This window comes from Anomaloglossus baeobatrachus, chromosome 1, assembly GCF_048569485.1.
Source record: "Anomaloglossus baeobatrachus isolate aAnoBae1 chromosome 1, aAnoBae1.hap1, whole genome shotgun sequence".
In the NCBI taxonomy this organism is placed as follows: Eukaryota; Metazoa; Chordata; class Amphibia; order Anura; family Aromobatidae; genus Anomaloglossus; species Anomaloglossus baeobatrachus.
In genome coordinates, this window is record NC_134353.1 from 258,794,316 (window position 1) to 258,812,499 (window position 18,184).

At 41.0% G+C, this 18,184-nt stretch overlaps 1 protein-coding gene across 1 annotated transcript in view; it reads right to left on the reverse strand.

Annotated features, from left to right (window-relative positions):
* Positions 1 to 18,184, reverse strand: part of LOC142311129 (uncharacterized) — a 237,355-nt gene that overhangs the window by 119,967 nt on the left and 99,204 nt on the right. Inside the window, exon 15 of the mRNA XM_075349272.1 lies at positions 1,197 to 1,259. Within this exon, the coding sequence (XP_075205387.1) occupies positions 1,197 to 1,259 (63 nt within the window). The remainder of the gene's footprint in view (positions 1 to 1,196; positions 1,260 to 18,184) is intronic.

Consider the following 18,184-nt stretch of genomic DNA (forward strand, 5'->3'; position numbering starts at 1 on the left):
GATGCAACAGTGACCTCATTAGCAATCTCGCTGTGTGTGACACTGAGCAGCGATCTGGCCCCTGCTGTGAGATCGCTGCTCGTTACACACAGCCCTGGTTCGTTTTTTTTATTGTTGCTCTCCCGCTGTGACGCACAGATCACTGTGTGTGACAGCGAGAGAGCGATGAAATGAAGCGAGCAGAGAGCAGGAGCCGGCATCTGGCAGCTGCGGTAAGCTGTAACCAGGGTAAACATAGGGTAACCAAGGTGGTTACCCGATATTTACCTTCATTACCAGCCTCCGCCGCTCTCACGCTGCCAGTGCCGGCTCCTGCTCCCTGCACATGTAGCTGCAGTACACATCGTGTAATTAACCCGATATGTACTGTAGCTAAGAGAGCAGGGAGCGAGCGCTAAGCAGTGTGCACGGCTCCCTGCTCCCTGCACATGTAGCTGAAGTACACATCCGGTTAATTAACCCGATGTGTACTGTAGCTAGGAGAGCAGGAAGCCAGCGCTAAGCAGTGTGCGCTGCTCCCTGCCCATGTAGCTGCAGGACACATCGGGTTAATTAACCCGATGTGTACTGTAGCTAGGAGAGCAGGGAGCCAACGCTAAGCAGTGTGCGCGGCTCCCTGCTCTCTGCACATGTAGCGACGTTATGATCGCTGCTGCGTTGCTGTGTTTGACAGCTAAGCAGCGATCATAACAGCGACTTACTAGGTCGCTGTTACATCACAGAAAACGTTGTTGTCGCTGTCGCTATGTGTGAACCCAGCCTAACACTTTGTTTATAAGGACTTTATTATATTAGATTTTTGTTATCATCTATGGTTATTTTTTTGGCATTGAATACTAAAAAAAATAAAGCTATCTATGATCAATTTAAATTCTTTTTTTTTATGTGCCCATTTAACTCCTATTCACTCGGACAATCACAAAATCCCCTATTGTCATTTGCTGTAAACATCTCCAAATCCTTGTGATCCGATGTAGTAAAATGGTTCATTATAAACTCAATAGCTATATAAAACTGGGGGGTAAAATGTTATATTTTATTGGTGCTTCGTAGTAGTGGATTAATACATACTGAAGTAAAGTCTCTTCATATTTTTTTTGCAATATTTAGTTATTTTTAATGGCAGTGGTCTCCACTTTCACTGGTATTGTTTTCTTAAGAAACACCTTGCCACAAACAAATATGGTATTTCTTACCTTTGTCCCTGGTAAGCCTGGTAACCCAGGTTCTCCTGGAGGGCCAAGAAATCCTGGTTCTCCCTTTAATAAAAAAAAAACATGATTAAGAGAATTCAATGGAACTACACCATGCATATCTAATGGATTGGTTGAATGATGGAAACAGATCTGTCACCAGATTTCACATTACAAACTACATACATTATTAAATGGATCTCTTAACCCCTTTACATCCTAGGCCGCCTCCTTATTCCCTGCACATGTCGGCTTATGCGATCAGCCGACAAGTGCAAGTGCAGCTAACATGTGCTAGTGGATCTCTGATCCACCCCGCCTGTTAACCACTTAGGCGGGCTTTGCACGTTGCGACATCGCAAGCCGATGCTGTGATGTCGCACGCGATAGTCCCCACCCCCGTCGCAGGTACGATATCTTGTGATAGCTGGCGAAGCGATAATTATCGCTACACCAGCTTCACATGAACTCACCTGCCCTGCGACCGTCGCTCTGGCCGGCGACCCGCCTCGTTCCTAAGGGGGCGGGTCGTGCAGCGTCACAGCGACGTCACACGGCAGGCGGCCAATGGCGGCGGAGGGGCGGAGATGAGCAGGATGTAAACATCCCGCCCACCTCCTTCCTTCTGTATAGCCGCCGGCGGCAGGTAAGGAGATGTTCCTCGCTCCTGCAGCTTCACACACAGTGATGTGTGCTGCCGCAGGAACGAGGAACTACATTGTACCTGTCGCGGCTCCGGCATTATGGAAATGTCGGAGCCTGCACCGATGATACGATAATGACGCTTTTGCGCTCGTTCATCGTATCATCTAGGATTTACACACTACGACATCGCAAGTGACGCCGAATGTGCGTCACTTTCGATTTGACCCCACCGACATCGCACCTGCGATGTCGTAGTGTGCAAAGCCGCCCTTAGACTGCGCTGTCAAACTATGACAGTGTAATCTAACACACTCCAGCGGGGATCGCGTCATTTCCGCCAACATTGGCGGCCATGTGATGTGATCAAGGGGTTTATTGGGTTGTCATGACCACGCGGTGTCAGCTCCTGACCCCTGTCGCTGTAAAGACTCATTCCTGTGAATGACAGCATTCACAGGAGAACAGCATTTCTGCTGTTCAGAGGGATGCTGAAGCACCACTCTGATCAGCGGAAGCGGACAGATAGTCAGTCATAAAGTCTAAAGGGACTAGTAAAATCAGTAAAAAAAATTTTTTAAAAGTTTTAAAAAATAAACAGTGAAAAACCTTAAAAGTTCAAATCACCCCCTTTTGCCCCATTGAAAATAAAACAATAGAAAAAATAAAAACCAAACATATTTGGTAATGCCGTGTTCAGAAATGCCTGATCCATCAAAATATAAAATCAATTAATCTGATCAGTAAAGGGCGTAGTGAGAAAAAAATAAAAATGTGAAAATTACGTTTTTGTGGTCACCATTCCATTTAATTAATGCAAAAACAGGTGATTAAAATCAAATCTACCCAAAAATGGTATGATTAAAAATGTCAGCTCAAGATGTAAAAAACAGGCCAACACATAGCCTCATATCTCAAAAAATGAGAAAAATGGCGACAAAAACAGAATTCTTTTTTTTACAAACTACAGATTTTTTTTCACGACTTAGATAAAAATAAAATGTACTGACCTGAGGAATCATATTACCAGGTCACTTTTACCATATAGTGGAACACGATAAATAAAAAACCCTAAAAACAATTGTACAATTGCATTTTTTTTTTGCAATTTCACTGCACATGGAATTTTTTTCATCATTTTCCAATAAAATATGAGGCAGAATGAATAGTGTCATTCAAAAGCACAACTCGTCCCACAAAAAACAAGCCCTCATAAGGCTATATTGATGGAAAAAAAATATGGCTGTTCGAAGAAGGGAAGGAAAAACTAAAATGAAAAGTGAGCCCAAACAGACAGTATAATCCAAGCACATAGCCTTATAGGTGGTAAAGTCACTATGAAAATCACACATTTAGTAGTAAAATTGCTGTCTCCGGTCTTCAGAAATTGAAGCCTAATCAGATATACCAATTAGGGTGCTCACTGCCCCATTGACATGGTCAGGTAGCTCAGTGCACTGATCAAGTCACTGATTTTGCGCGCTTCCACCACCTTGTCTGGTGACTGACAGTGCTGACGGCACATAGTAAACAACTAAACCTCAAATCTATACCCATAATCAGTGTGGGGTGATAAATGCAAACACAATTTGCCCAAAGGGCAACTAGAGGTACCCTAAACTAAAGATTAATAAAACTTAACTTTGAATCCTAACAAATTAACACAGATTAATCTAAAATCAGTAGCAGGTAGAGCAATCAAACATATACTAAATCACGTATCCGGCCGCAGACCAGACACTATGAGTAAGTGAACAACTGTCCTACAATAATTGTCAGAGTGATATTGCCCTACCCTGCCTAATAAAAGCTAACTAATACCATCACCATCATGTTTCACCATGTCTGGCTTCATCAGGGGGCTAAGGTTATCAGGGTAGGGCAATATCACTCTGACAATTATTGTAGGACAGTTGTTCCCTTACTCATAGTGTCCGGTCCACGGCCGGATACGTGATTTAGTATATGTTTCATTGCTCTACCTGCTACTGATTTTAGATTGATCTGTGTTAATTTGTTAGGATTAAAAGTTAAGTTTTATTAATCTTTAGTTTAGTGTACCTCTAGTTGCCCTTTGGGCAAATTTTGTTGATAGCACATAGTACTCACTCCAAGCAAACCAGTGCTATCAATCACCAGAGAGGCAGGCGCATACAAAACCAGAGGTCGGACTGGTGCAATGAGCCTCTTAGCTATTCCAAGGGTCCACCATGCATCCTAATTAGCATGGGACTGGGGTAGTTACTATTTCAGAATGTCTGTATCATCCTCTAACTAAAATGCTCATTTTAATATTAGAGAGGGGAAACTTTCACAAATAGTCTAACATGTATTTTCAATGTAACATCTTCATTCTCATCAGGTTTAGCAGATCTATTTAACAATGTATGCAGCTTATTTTGTAAAATCTGGTGCCAGATCCACTTTATTAGATTTTATTACAAAACGTAGACATATGTCCAACAAAGAAAAAAGCTTTATGGCTCTTTTCCCCTGCATCGTGATAGTAAAATGTTGGAGGAAAACTGATGTGAGAATGGATCCCATAATTTCCAATGAAGTCATTCGCATCAGTTGTTGTTCCGGACCCTTCACCGGGCTCTTTGCTCCCCTGGCCTGCTAGTAAAACCTGATAATAATTGATGCCATTTTTACATCACTTGTCATCAGTCGAGACACAAGAAAACTGATCCAGATGGCACAAATATATGGAAACTCACCCTTAGTCCTAGGTTTGGCAAATAATACAGTTGAGAAGCAATAAATAATAACAATCAGAAATATGCCTTATGGGTTAATTATTAGGGATGATCGAATACCTGAAATATTCGGCTTTGCGAATATTCGACGAATAACTGGCCGCTATGCGAATATTCGATGCACAATGTAAATCTATGGGAAGCCCGAATAGTTCTGAATAGTTGTTATTCGGTTTTCCCATAGACTTACATTGCGCATCAAATATTTGTGAATAGCAGCAACCTATTCGGAAAATATTTGCGAAGCCGAATATTTGAGGTATTCGATCATCCCTATTAATTATACATATGTACTAATTGGTCATCATGGGAGTCTGCACATCAGCATTTAAGGTAACTATACACATATGATACATGCAGATAGAATGATGGTGTGGGTGTGAGTTACATCCCTGGGAACAAAAAACTCAATTTTCAGAGTGTTTTTGTGGCCTCACAAATACTGGATTATCAGTAGATTATAATTATCTTCTGTCCAATAGATAATATGGTAACCTTAACATTGCTTATGACACTTATTAGCATAGCAGTTGTAACATTCATTACTACATAATGTTGCATTAAAAGGTTTTAACAAAAAGCATGAAGCAAAAACACAAGAAAGCCAAAAATACACACAAAGATGGATTTAGAAATGTTAGTTTAAATTGTTAAAATGCGATATATTATGCACACAATAAGCTTGTATTAATGGCATTAAGCAACATCTGGAGATGCGGGACATTCCAGAATATGTTGTATAATATGTCATTATTTCCTTCTACAGTTGGCCAAGCATAATCGAAAACGTAAGACATGACTGAAAATGGTCGTTAATGGAGCGATACGTAACAATGTGGAATGTGTTATGATTTTTTTATGGGACATAAAATAAAGTTATAATCTGTGGATCCTAAAGTATCTATCAATATAGAAAAAAAGTACCAGCACTCCAATTTCTTCAGGAATGATGAAGATTTACTCCATGAATCCATACCATTGTTAAGCGTTCCGACTTAATCAACCTTTCTCAATTACAGGTGTTGTGTTTGAGAAAGGCTGCTTAAGCCGAAATGCATAACAATAGCATGGATTCATGGAATAAATCTTCATCATTCCTGAAGAGATTGGTGTGCCGAAATTTTTTTCTAGATTGGATTTGGGATGCCTTTCCTATACCTGAGCACCAACATATTGTGAGTGCCGCAGGAATCTTCTTCCAGATACTTCCAAGGTAACTGTCAAAGCAAGATCATATTCTCCATACAAGTTGTTATTGACGGTCTCTGCACTTCTTCCGGGATTGGGCAGGTATGTGATCATTCCAGTCAATCACCAGCTGCAGTAGTGACCAGTGTATGCCCACTATGTCCAGTGATTGGCCGCATCGGTCAGGTGGCCAGACCACGGCTGGGCAAGAGCTCAGATGGTGCACAAGACTTGGCATTGCTATAGAACATATCTGTATATACGAATGCTATCAAATTAATTCCATCTACTTGGCAGATTAGGTTTATTAGCAAAATTCAAAAAATTTCTGCTCTTTGCAGTAAACCAGTGATATAAACAACAATGTCAATAACTCAACACAACTAATATAACAGGTAATGAAATATAAATCCATAGTCAATGCACTTATTGTAGTCCTTAGAAATATTATGGCATGTAATTCCAGTTCCTTGCATGGAAAGGTAGAGAAACCAAAGTCCAAGAAAAATAAAAAAAATCCAGCATGGAACCAGATATCCCAAAGTTAAAATATAACATTTATTATTTATGCAGCTATAAAACTACTTACTGGTAGCCAGATTGTTTTTTCAGTCCCCGCAAAAAGAAATATTTTCACCTTAGACCCCAGTACAGCTTCTCATACCGCCAGTTCAGAACTCATACTTCGCACTGACGAGGGGCAATCACCCCGAAACACCATTTCTGTAAATTGCGGTTCTGATCTGGCATATGACAAGGTTCGTTAAATGGTAATTTTTTTACTTTTTGGATTGCTACTTCCAATAGGTAGCACTAGAGTTTGTCTACTTCCTCCCTGAAGATACAATCTGAATTACTTATCAATAAAACACAAGGACAAGCAATGCCTGGAAAAGACCCCAAACAGTCAGGGGTACAGACTATGCTTTTCAGCTAAGAAGCCTTCATCATGGTCCATGGATATCTGGTTCCATGCTGGATTTTTCTATTTTTCTAATATAACAGGTGGTTTCTCCAAATTCATTACACAATGCCGTTTTTAATGACTACACCTCTCCTGTCCGGTAATCACAAGAAACGCGAGCTGCACCATACTCAAAACCATAAAACTATGCCAGATTCATTTTGGAATTCAGCCTTCTGAAGCCTTGAAGCAAAACTAAAACTTTTCCATCCTATGCATTGGGGACGAATAAGAATGAAGCGTACGCTGAAATAAACGCCTTGCGGAAAATCATTTTGCACAGATTTTGGGAAAGAAAGTCCTCAGTGCAATAGAGTCCCAGTAAAGTAGGTGAGATTTTACCAAATCTGATCACCATATAGCAGAGATTTCCCATGTGGAAATTTTCTAAATCTGTAGCATTTCAATAATTCCTTCATATTTACAAAGTATAGAATAGAGTTCAGCAAAGTTCGTTCAGAAGAATAGGACATTCATAGACATTTCAGTTAGTTCAATCATTCAGCTTTATGTACACTTATTAGTAAAAGTAACGTTCTGCAGCTAACACCTATTGTACAGGTCAGGGAGAAGTTATGTTGTAGGTCAGTCCTTCCTGACAGGTCTGCAGATTGTAATCCTGGCTGTACCACTCTCCACTATATAAAAGAAAGCATCTACAAATCTTCAGCCCCTAAAGCTGACAGCCACTGACCTTAGCTCATCTTCGGCATAATACTACAACCTACCAATTATGCTTCCACAGCTGTAAAGTTAGATATACTACCTCTGCAAAGGAGGATCTCAGCCATGAAAGAGCACTAGCATTCAATAGATGTTTTATAGGAAAATCCAGATGGTATCATAATGGTCAGATCTGTAGAGAATCAGATCACAACAGTACTTAAGGATCCAAATAAAGATCTGATATCTTAGCAATACCACATACAAACACTTGGGCATAAATAGGTGACATACTAATGTAGGCAAAGCTGTCTCACGTCACGACCAAGAGAATTGAAGCTAGACATGGCAATATGATTAGAGTGACGTGTCAAAACTTTTTACAATGTTCAGAACTCTACCAGGGTCCTCATTAAGGGTCAAAATGGAAATCGATGCTAACATCCCTATTATCCTCTTAATCGTTCATCCAGAATTAGAGTAACAGACAAAACATTATTGTCTGTTATATTAGGCAGACCATTGGTACCCACTATTTTAACTGCAGAAATACCTTCACTAATACCAAAGTATTATCTGACAAGCACACCGACTAGGAGGATCTAAACTATCCATGGCCTCAATCAGGAGAAATCCCATTTCTGAGTTAAAGGATGATAAATATTCAAAGTGTCAGCTTGATGTGATGGGAATTTTGTATGGAGGATTAGCATAGATTTTAACATGGATTTCTAGGATTTGGAGTTTAGATAAGATCTTTCTGTAGATTGCTAAAGCCTGCTTTACACGTTGCAATTTCGCATACAATATCGTATGCGATTTGCAACGCCCCATCGTATGTGTGGCACGTTCAATTTGTTGAACGTGCCGCACAAATGATTAACCCCCGTCACACGTACTTACCCGTCCATACGACCTCGATGTGGGCGGCGAACGTCCACTTCCTGGAGTGGGGAGGACGTTGGCGTCACAGCGACGTCATGCGGCAGCCGGCCAATAGAAGCAGAAGGGCGGAGATGAGTGGGACGTAAACATCCCGCCCACCTCCTTCTTTACGCATTGCTGGCCGGGAGCCGCAGAACGTAGGTAAGATCTGTTCATCGTTCCCGGGGTGTCACACACTGCAATGTGTGCTACCCCGGGTATGATGAACAATCTGACGTGCAATTCTACAGAAAGGTACGATGTGTATGCGATGAACGTTCAATCGCAATCGCACGTACCTGTCACACACTGCAATGTACCTTACGATGCCGGATGTGCGTCACTTACGACGTGACCACGCCGACACATCGTAAAATACATTGCAGCGTGTAAAGCCCGCTTAACATAATTTCCTCCATCAAACCAGACAGAGCTATAGAGATGGCACATACAGTATCCAGCAGTAAAATGTTTAATGATCAGTATTATTTGGGCTTCCCTATGTTATAATATACAGAATGGACACTTATTGAGCCCTATAATGTTTTCATTTTTCCTGTAGCCCACCTCAACAGAATATCATAGAATCATAGAATAGTAGAGTTGGAAGTAACCTCCTGGATTATTTTGTCCAACCTCCTGTTCACAGCAAGATTCACTACATTTTCACACATAGATGTTTGTTCAGTCTCTTTTTTGAAGACTTCCATTGAAGGGGACCTCCCCACCTCTTTTGGGATCCTGTGTTGATCACTATCACTGTCAAAAAGTGTTTTCTAATATCTAATCTGTGTCTCCATCCATTCAGTTTCATCCCATTGCTTCTAGTCTTTCCTTGTGCAAATTAAATGACTAAAGAGTGTTGTAGCAGAAACACCTCCACATATGAAGGGTTGGAATTGTGTTGGAAAAATTCAAAGCATGACAGAGGCAGTTATTTAACAGTATGCCTAAAATACATTTATTAGGGTTTGACCATGAGCAATAGATTTATTGCAAACACTGTGAATAGAGCCTGCAAAAATCTGTGTCTATAATGTAGAGAAATGGTCATATTGAAAGATGAAGTTATTGGATTGAACATTACATTTGAAGGATGCTAGAGAGTTCTTGTGGTTCTAACTAAGTGCCATAGAGTAAGACTCATGTTTTGGTCATGTCATGGTGTGCTTGAAACATCTTATTGGTACTTTTACTACAAATGTTATTTTTTAAAACTCAGTGTATCTTGCCCCGCTCAAGGTGGAGGCTAGCAAAGTGCTATCTATGGTATCGCATGAGTGACTGGCATGGAGGAAATTCTGCTGAAAGAAGATAATGAATGACCCACATTACTACCTACGCCCATAACAAGTGTGGGTGACATTACCAGAACTACATAAAGACTGTTATTTTGCTCCATTCCAATCGTGAACCCCACTAATATGGACAGTTGTCTGATGCAAACTTTTTGTCTGAGAGACTGATTCATCGATAAAGTACAAAAAGTACATCTAAGTAAAAATAAGTACAGTCTATGTTTGGTCTTGATCCATGACTCCTGAAAACTCACTTCCTAGGTCAGCATCTGCCATCCATGTCCACTAGTCCTGAGTTTTACAAACACCCTATGACTGGATTATGGACATAGACAATTAGACTTTCTAGCCATACAGTACAATAATTCACTGTATTGCGACACACAATGTTGTCCGTTTTACCCGCCCTATAACACACAAGTTACCCTATACTATCAATGCATTTAATAAGTACATAGAGTAACCGTGACACTTCTACAGCTGGTGGTGCATAAGCCGGATCCAAACCCGTAAGGTGAAGACAGACATACTTGACACTCCAATGGTTTGAAAATAATTTCCAATATTTAGTATGAAGGTGTTTGCAATCCAAAATAAACATCTCAGTCACAACTGGACCTTCATCAGGATGGATTGCCGGGAGACATCTGTGTGCAGCAGCATGATAATGCAGCATACACCGCTTACTACAAGCTGTGCCAATTGGATGTTTTAGCGATAAAGTACAATAATTCACTGTACTGTGACACAATTCTGTCCGTTTTACCCTTCCTATAACACACAAGTTACACTATCATCAATGAATTCAACATATAGACACATTTGGCGCAGCAGCTGTGGACATAATTTTAACCACTATTAATTTACTCAAGGATTTACACTAGAGCTGGGAAAGAAATGTTGGCTTTGTAACTTATTTCTTGCTATTCATATGGCAATTCAGTGGTTTAATATTAAAAGCACATAGTATGTATCACCATTTTACACTGGTCTATTGAGCTTCCTGTGCCTGGAATGTATTAGCACAAAACATAGACCTTATAAAAGTGCCACAGAGAGGTACAGTATGTTTCCGAATTCTACAGATGGTAGCGGTATTGTTAAACAGTTCTTCCTGCAGCTGAAAATGTTATATGGAGTCCAGACTAATGTGTGTGGTTCAGCAGACATTTCTCCAAGTCAGAAAGCATACGGTAATTAGGTTTTGACTTAGGTCTTTGTTCTGTGTCCTATTGTGATGGTATATAAGATATTATCTCATAAACTTGCATATAAATAGAGGAATATGTAAAAATCAATAAGCAAAGCCGTCTTTTTATAGTTGTCTTGCTGCTGTTTTAATAGTATAATTGAACAATACAGTTGGTGCATCCAGACTGCTGGATTGCAGGACACGATGGCACAGCAGTCTGGCAATCCAGCAGTCAAATTTGTAGATCAGGTGTTGTCCCGATCCCACCTGATATAACAATCAAGGGCTTCATTAGTTGGATCACATGTGCTTGAGATAAAAGACATCAAATACCAGGAATCACAAGGGGTTTGATGACTGTGACTTTATATCACATGATAAAGCGTAGACCCAAAAGTTAAGGCAAGGCATCACTGCCATGCAAACAGAAGGAGAAGGATCGAAAAAAATATCAAAATTGTTGATGTTCATAGACAGTTGGATTTAAAGCTTTGAAATTCAAAGTTAAAGGAACACTGGCTACACTACCAGACAAATAAAAAAAGGAAGCTATTCCCAGCTGCCACCAGATTCCAGAAGAGGCAGTTCATCATGAAACCTACAAGTGCCATCCAACCTGAAGCAAGATGTGGTGGCACCAGGTACTGAGGTTTTAGTTTGCTCAGTAAAGTGCATACTCAACGCTGAAGGTCTCGTTATCCAAACTCCAGCTCCAAAATCTCAGCTTTAAAATCATCATAACTATATAGATATGTCACAGAGTGATGAAAAAAACCTGGAACATTTGGGGCCTATGCATCAGCATTATCACCAGAGGAGGAAGAATAAAGAATATATTAAAAAAAACACCGTACTATGAATTATGGTGGTGGCTTGTTGCTGTCTACAGTAAAGCATAGTGTTGGCTAACTGATGCTCTGGGGCTGTTTTGGTTCCCCTGGCACTGGAATTTTGCAGTGTCTGAAGGGTAAAATCAAGAGAAAGCTTAAAGTGAATCTGTAGGCAGCTTTTTGCTATACAAGCTGAACCTAGCACGCTACAAGGGTTAAAAATAGAAATCAGGGTTGCCTATCTTGTAACAGTCCAATCAAAAGTCTGATTAAGCAGCAGGACCCTTATCATTGCAGGACTACAAAGTCATAAGCACACCAGTCCGACACACCACCTGTTGTGATTGACACCTTACTGTCAATGCACAATCTCTATTGAGAGCCTGCTGTGGGCGGGACAGCTCTCTGGGCTACATGATTGAAGCTAAAAATTTTGATTGTGTCAGAACAGTTGCAGCCAGTAATCTAAGTAATACATCGTTAGATTCAGAATCTCTTTGTCTACATCATGCTGCTCTCAGGTCAAAAATCCTGCTGACAGATTCCCTTTAAGCTTAGACATGTCTGAACCTTATAACAGGACGATAATACCAAGAGTACCTCAAAATCCATCAAAGTTTGGTTTCAGAGTAAGTCCTGGAAGATTCGGGAGTGGCCATTACAGGTGCCTGACTTAGGGGTACTTTGCACACTACGACATTGCAAGCCAATTGCAGCGATGCCGTGCGCGATAGTCCCCGCCCCCGTCACACATGCGATATCATGTGATAGCGGCCGTAGCGAACATTATCGCTACAGCAGCTTCATACGTACTTACCTGCCCTGCAACGTCGCTCAGGCCGGCGACCCACCTCCTTCCTAAGGGGGCGGGTCGTGCGGCGTCATATCGACGTCACACGGCAGGCGGCCAATAGAAGCAGAGGGGCAGAGATGAGCGGGACGTAAACATCCCACCCACCTCCTTCCTTCCTCATTGCAGCCGGGACGCAGGTAAGGAGATGTTCCTCGCTCCTGCGGCTTCATACACAGCGATGTGTGCTGCCGCTGGAACGAGGAACAACATCATACCTGTCGCTGCAGCGACATTATGGAAATACCCGACACTACACCGATCATACAATTTCGAGACTTTTGCGCTCGTTAATCGTAATAAAAACGATTCACATACTCCGATGTCGACAATGACGCCGGATGTGTGTCACTTTCGATTTGACCCCACCGACATCGCAGCTGCGATGTCGTACTGTGCAAAGTACCCCTTAGACCCCAGAAAAAAATCTTTGGCGGGATTTGAACGTAGTGGTTGTAAAAGACAAACCACCAGCGCACACAGACAGAACAGAGCCCCTGTGCAAGAACAATATATGGGTCTATTGCAGCCCATAAACTCCTCAAAATACACAATTTCACTTGCTTTGGAGGTAGACATGGGCCCCCTTACCTCTTGGGCCCCTGTGTGGCTGCACAGGCTGCACCACCAATGATATGTCCGCCCCTGAGGCAAACCCAAGAATAGTGAACTAGAAACCAAAGATCATGAGAAATAGGCTAAGATTCTGTAGGAACGATGCCACTAGCTGGTGTTTGGCTATGCATCATGTTTTCAGCAGGTCATAGCATCTCAAGGATATTATACTGATGAGCAAAAAGGTAAAAATATTTTGAACGTTTGACTTTCAGGCTCCATATTTCACCATCCACTACCGCTTTGAGCATGAAACTACCTTCATTTTATAGACAATCATCTTGGCTATCTATCAAGTCACATTATGACACTGTATGAGATAGCCAATATAATTGTCTATAAAGGTAGTCTCACGCTCAAAGCTGTAGTGGATGGTGAGATATGGAGCCTGAAAGTCAAAAGTTCAAAACACTGTTACCCTTTTGTTTGTCAATGTAAGCACTAAATATTTATTAGACTGCAGTAATCATTAAAAATGGCATTTTGTGTTAAATTTGGAGACACCACTTGTTATATATTAGTTGTGTAGAACTATTAAAATTGTATTTGTTTGATTGCTTCTTTGTAAGTACCAATAATAATAATATACATAAAGAAATGAAGTGTTAAGAAAATAAATAGACAAATAGGAAACAGTTTGGAACAGATCTAGGTATCAGGTTACTACATTGTATATTACGTGTTATTTTGGGTTGTAATCTGCAGCCCATTCAATGTGTGGCCTTCTTTCTACAGTTCCCACTGACAAAAACAAACACTTTTCGCAGCAAAGGAGGAACTAATATGGAGCAAATTTCATTGCCTCATTACTCGAGTTTACGAGTCCCTTTTGCTTTCCATCTGGAGCGTGCAGTGCCAATGCTACAAAATTTGCTTAAATTAAACTACAGGGTCACAAAGAGTGTTTGTTTCTAACAGATGTTCATGCGGTGCAAACGAAAGAAGTGTCTGGTGTACTACATATAAAACCAAATCTAGGTCTAGATGGTCTAGATATAGCTCTGCAAACATATACGCCATAAAAAACTCCTTGTTCTAAGATTTGACAGGAAATATAGTTATTACGCTACATCACAGTGAGTGTATATTAAATATTTTCCTTGTTCCTAGAGGCACCCTACCCACCGACATGATCCCCACCTCAAGAATGTAGGGCAGCGATTAACCGGGAAGCAATTATAGCCAAGATATTTATTACTTTGCGTTTGATAAAAACTCAAGTACAAGTATATATTCTGATTAATGCTCTGTCGTCGCTCAGCAAGTATTATTATTACATCCTACTTCCTACTGTAGGGCTCTCATCAGCGTGATACCTGCTACAGAGGATTATGTACCAAGCAGTAAAAAGAGGCCGCTTTCCTTTCCGTAATGGAAAGTGGAACATTTCAAAAGAAAAAACCCACCAAGAATATTCTCGTTTCTTGAAATATTTCCTCCACGGCCAAAGATTTATATAAAAGGATGCATATTTATAGTTGCATTAAAATAAGCCTGCAATTACTTCCCGCTCAGACAGGCTTATAGAAAATGACTTGCGGTGGGTTTGGAAACATTCTACTGGATTTTGCTTTGTTGAGATCTATTTGAAAATGGTTATTTTCAGGTTCAATTTCTGGCAAATCTTTAATGTTGTAGCCTCCTTTCTCCATTTAAAGTGAAAGTTTAATTAGCTTGTCTCCATTTCAAGCTCTTTCCAGAGGGGCGGTTAGACGTTTGTATGCGGTGAGGCTGAAAGTAACCCGGTTGGGATTTTAATAAGTTATATAATTCTTGCCCATTGGTTTCCTTCAGAAATGATTGACTTTCCTGAGTAGCTCATATTCCTTTGTTGATTATTGTTGGTCAAATGGGTGCCCCGTTCCACCAATGTTCCTCCCACTTAGAAGGAGCTGACCAGGACTGATGTGTAAATGCCAAAATTTGCAAGCTTTTGGTTTTGTAAGGGGGTGTAAGGCTTCGCCACCCCTCTTCTACAATCCACTATTTGTTTATGTAAGCATTTAATGTTTGAAGTTGATGTGACAGTGTAATGTGTTTATTCGGCAACTAGATGGCCACAATGTAGTAACTGCTTCCCTGGTATACTCAGGTTAGGGAGAGTTAATTGCAGGGAGGAGTTTATTCAAGAAAAGGTTAGTGACATAGGAAATAGTAGTAGCGTCCCAAGTGAAGAGTAACAGGCTGCGTCTATGGGAGGCGTAGCAAGAGTAGAGTCTCGTTAACTACAATTTGTCCTGACCTTCGGGTTGAATCCAGGTCCTGGACACATAGGGTCCAAGTGAGGAGAGGACTAGCTGAATTGTGTCCAAGGTGTGGGTCGAATCCATGCGGCCTAAATGGTGTCCATTTCTGGCGTATACCCAAAGAACCCCCTCAGTTGGCTGAAGGTCAGTGGGCTCCAAAGCGGGATCAGAACTGAACAACCTGGCAGAAGAGTGCTGTCATACGTCATAGCTTTTAGCCAAATCCCTGTGAATGGGACGAGGAGTGTCAGGAAGGACATTTTGATCCTGCTGTGTAAAATGAAGCCAAGGGAGAGTATGAGGGGCTCGGGGGCCCTACTGGAAGCCTAAGTACCAGGGAAGCAGTCATCCAGAAAAACTAAGTGAAATCCTGTTGCTAACGGCAATTCCCTCGAGGGTCAAGAGTGTGCTCACTTAAAGCATGTTAAAGGTACCTGTTTGAAGTTTGATAGTAAAGGTTTTCTGTTGAAGAAACCAGTGAAAGTGATTTTGTCCCAAGAAAATATAAAAATGACACTTTATTGCACTGTAGAGGCAATCGTGGTGCAAAGATATAACATTGGGCTGTGCTGCAGCCGAGCCACTGCCATGACTACATCGGCCCTCTTCCACCCCTTCAACAGTTCAACTTTACATTACTCAAAAATTTAGTAACTTTTCAAAGTATTTTATACCAATTTTCTGGCATGAACTTTTGGAAGTATAGGTCCATAGTCCCTGGATTTTGAAGTCATGTTCTCTCTGAAGTTCCGCAACATTTCAGAGAAAACATACCTGGAAGGAATCAGTGAGCCAGGCTCTGGAACATGCAGTCCGTGGCTTGGGCACCACAAATCTGATGACAGGTTCGCTTTTAGGCCATGTACGCACAGTGTGTTCTTGAGGTGGCATTTTGTGCACATTTGTCATAAATCTGCATGCCTAGCCTTATGCCCGACAAGTCAGTGAGAATTCTGAACTGTTTGGCACATGTTGCTTTTTTGTTACTTGCAGATTTGGTGCAGAAAGTATTCTGCAGCGTGTGAATTCTTGGTGTAGTGTTGCCTGCATTTTTCAGCCCTTCCATTCACTGACTTCTTTATGAAAAGTGCATTCAAAAAAAGCACCAAAAACGCACCCCGTTTTTGGTGCATTTTTCTGCCAGAAGATGCAGATTTGGTGCAGAAAATTTCTGCACCAAATACTCGACGTGTGCATGCAAAAGACAAATTTGTCTAAATTTTACACATATTAAGATAATAGAACAGAGATTTTACAATACAAATAAAAAATGGAGTCAAAGGTAAGATGAAATATATAGAAAATTCTGAAGAAATAAAAAGAAAGGAGAAAAGGGAAAGATTGCAAAAATGCTAAATTCCAAGAGAAAACACGCAATCAAGAAAAAAAATGACATCCATAATTCATGTTTTATTTATAGCTGTTCCCAGTTCTGGAGGCTGAATATGGGATTTTATTTACTTGCATTTAGTTTCTAAATTGCTTCGTTCAGTAAGTACAATCGATATGCAATCTCCATTCTTTCCAGACATCTAACCATGAATAAAAGGATATCTTTTCCTTTTTATTAAAACCGCTGTTCCCTTGCGTACCACTAGAGGGAGGTCTAAAGACATTAAACAACAGACTCTAGCCTGGGCATTACTAGTATTTTATATCTTTTCTGGTCTGTGAGATACATGTTGATACTTCCCAAATACTATATCTAATAGAACCAACAAGAATTCTGTTCTACGAAAAAAATGCAACTAACATGATGCAAGTCCCATTTTTCCAATATTATTTCTTCATCATGTTTCTTTTTTTTACGACAGCAATCACTTTTTTGGAGATGTTTCAATATCTTACCACCCTCATGGTAACTACTATATCAAAATGTCAAACAGCCGCTCCTGCTGACATAATGAAAAATGACCGCCTAGGGTGCAGTTATTGGAAACTGAAAATATTGTCAGTACGGTATGCCTATACAGGACTTCCGAGAGGGCACACTCAAGGCTCTTTGCGATATAGCTCACAGGTCATCAACACCCTTACTCTGTGGCTCACTCTATTCAAACTCCTTGCAAACCAGGAGTAGGGCAGTAAGAGAGTGGAGCAGGCTACCATGGGAGGTAGTGAGGGCAGTCAGAGAGTGGAACAGGCTACCACAGGAGGTAGTGAGGGCAGTCAGAGAGTGGAGCAGGCTACCACGGGAGGTAGTGAGGGCAGTCAGAGAGTGGAGCAGGCTACCACGGGAGGTAGTGAGGGCAGTCAGAGAGTGGAGCAGGCTACCACAGGAGGTAGTGAACTCTCCATCAATGGAAATCTTCAAGCGGAAGCTGGATACACACAAAGCTGGGATGATTTAGGAAAACCTGCACTAGCAGATGGTTGGACCCAATGGCCCTTGGTGTCCCTTCCAACTCTACCATTCTATGATTCTATGCATTCTAGAGACTAATAAAAGAAGGTAAACAACATAATCAGATAATGAATATCCCTACTTTGAGGAGGCAAAAGAATGGATTCACATATACAATTAAAAGGGTTTCCCTTATTGCTCATAACCTGAATGGCTGCAGTGATGGGCATGCTTGGCAACCGTGCCACGTCTGTTTCGGAGTTGTATGAATCGGGGACATACATGCTCAATCACAGATGAATACAACTCTTCATCATCACAACCATACCAGTAAGAAGGGTTGGAGGTGTCAGTTACCCCTGGTTTGTCTATCATTTATCCTGTGACTATAAACATGCCCATAAATCTTAGCTGACTGATTAGTGACTCCTGACTTACCTACATTTGTGAATGCTCAGCTCAGCCAAGAGTTTGCG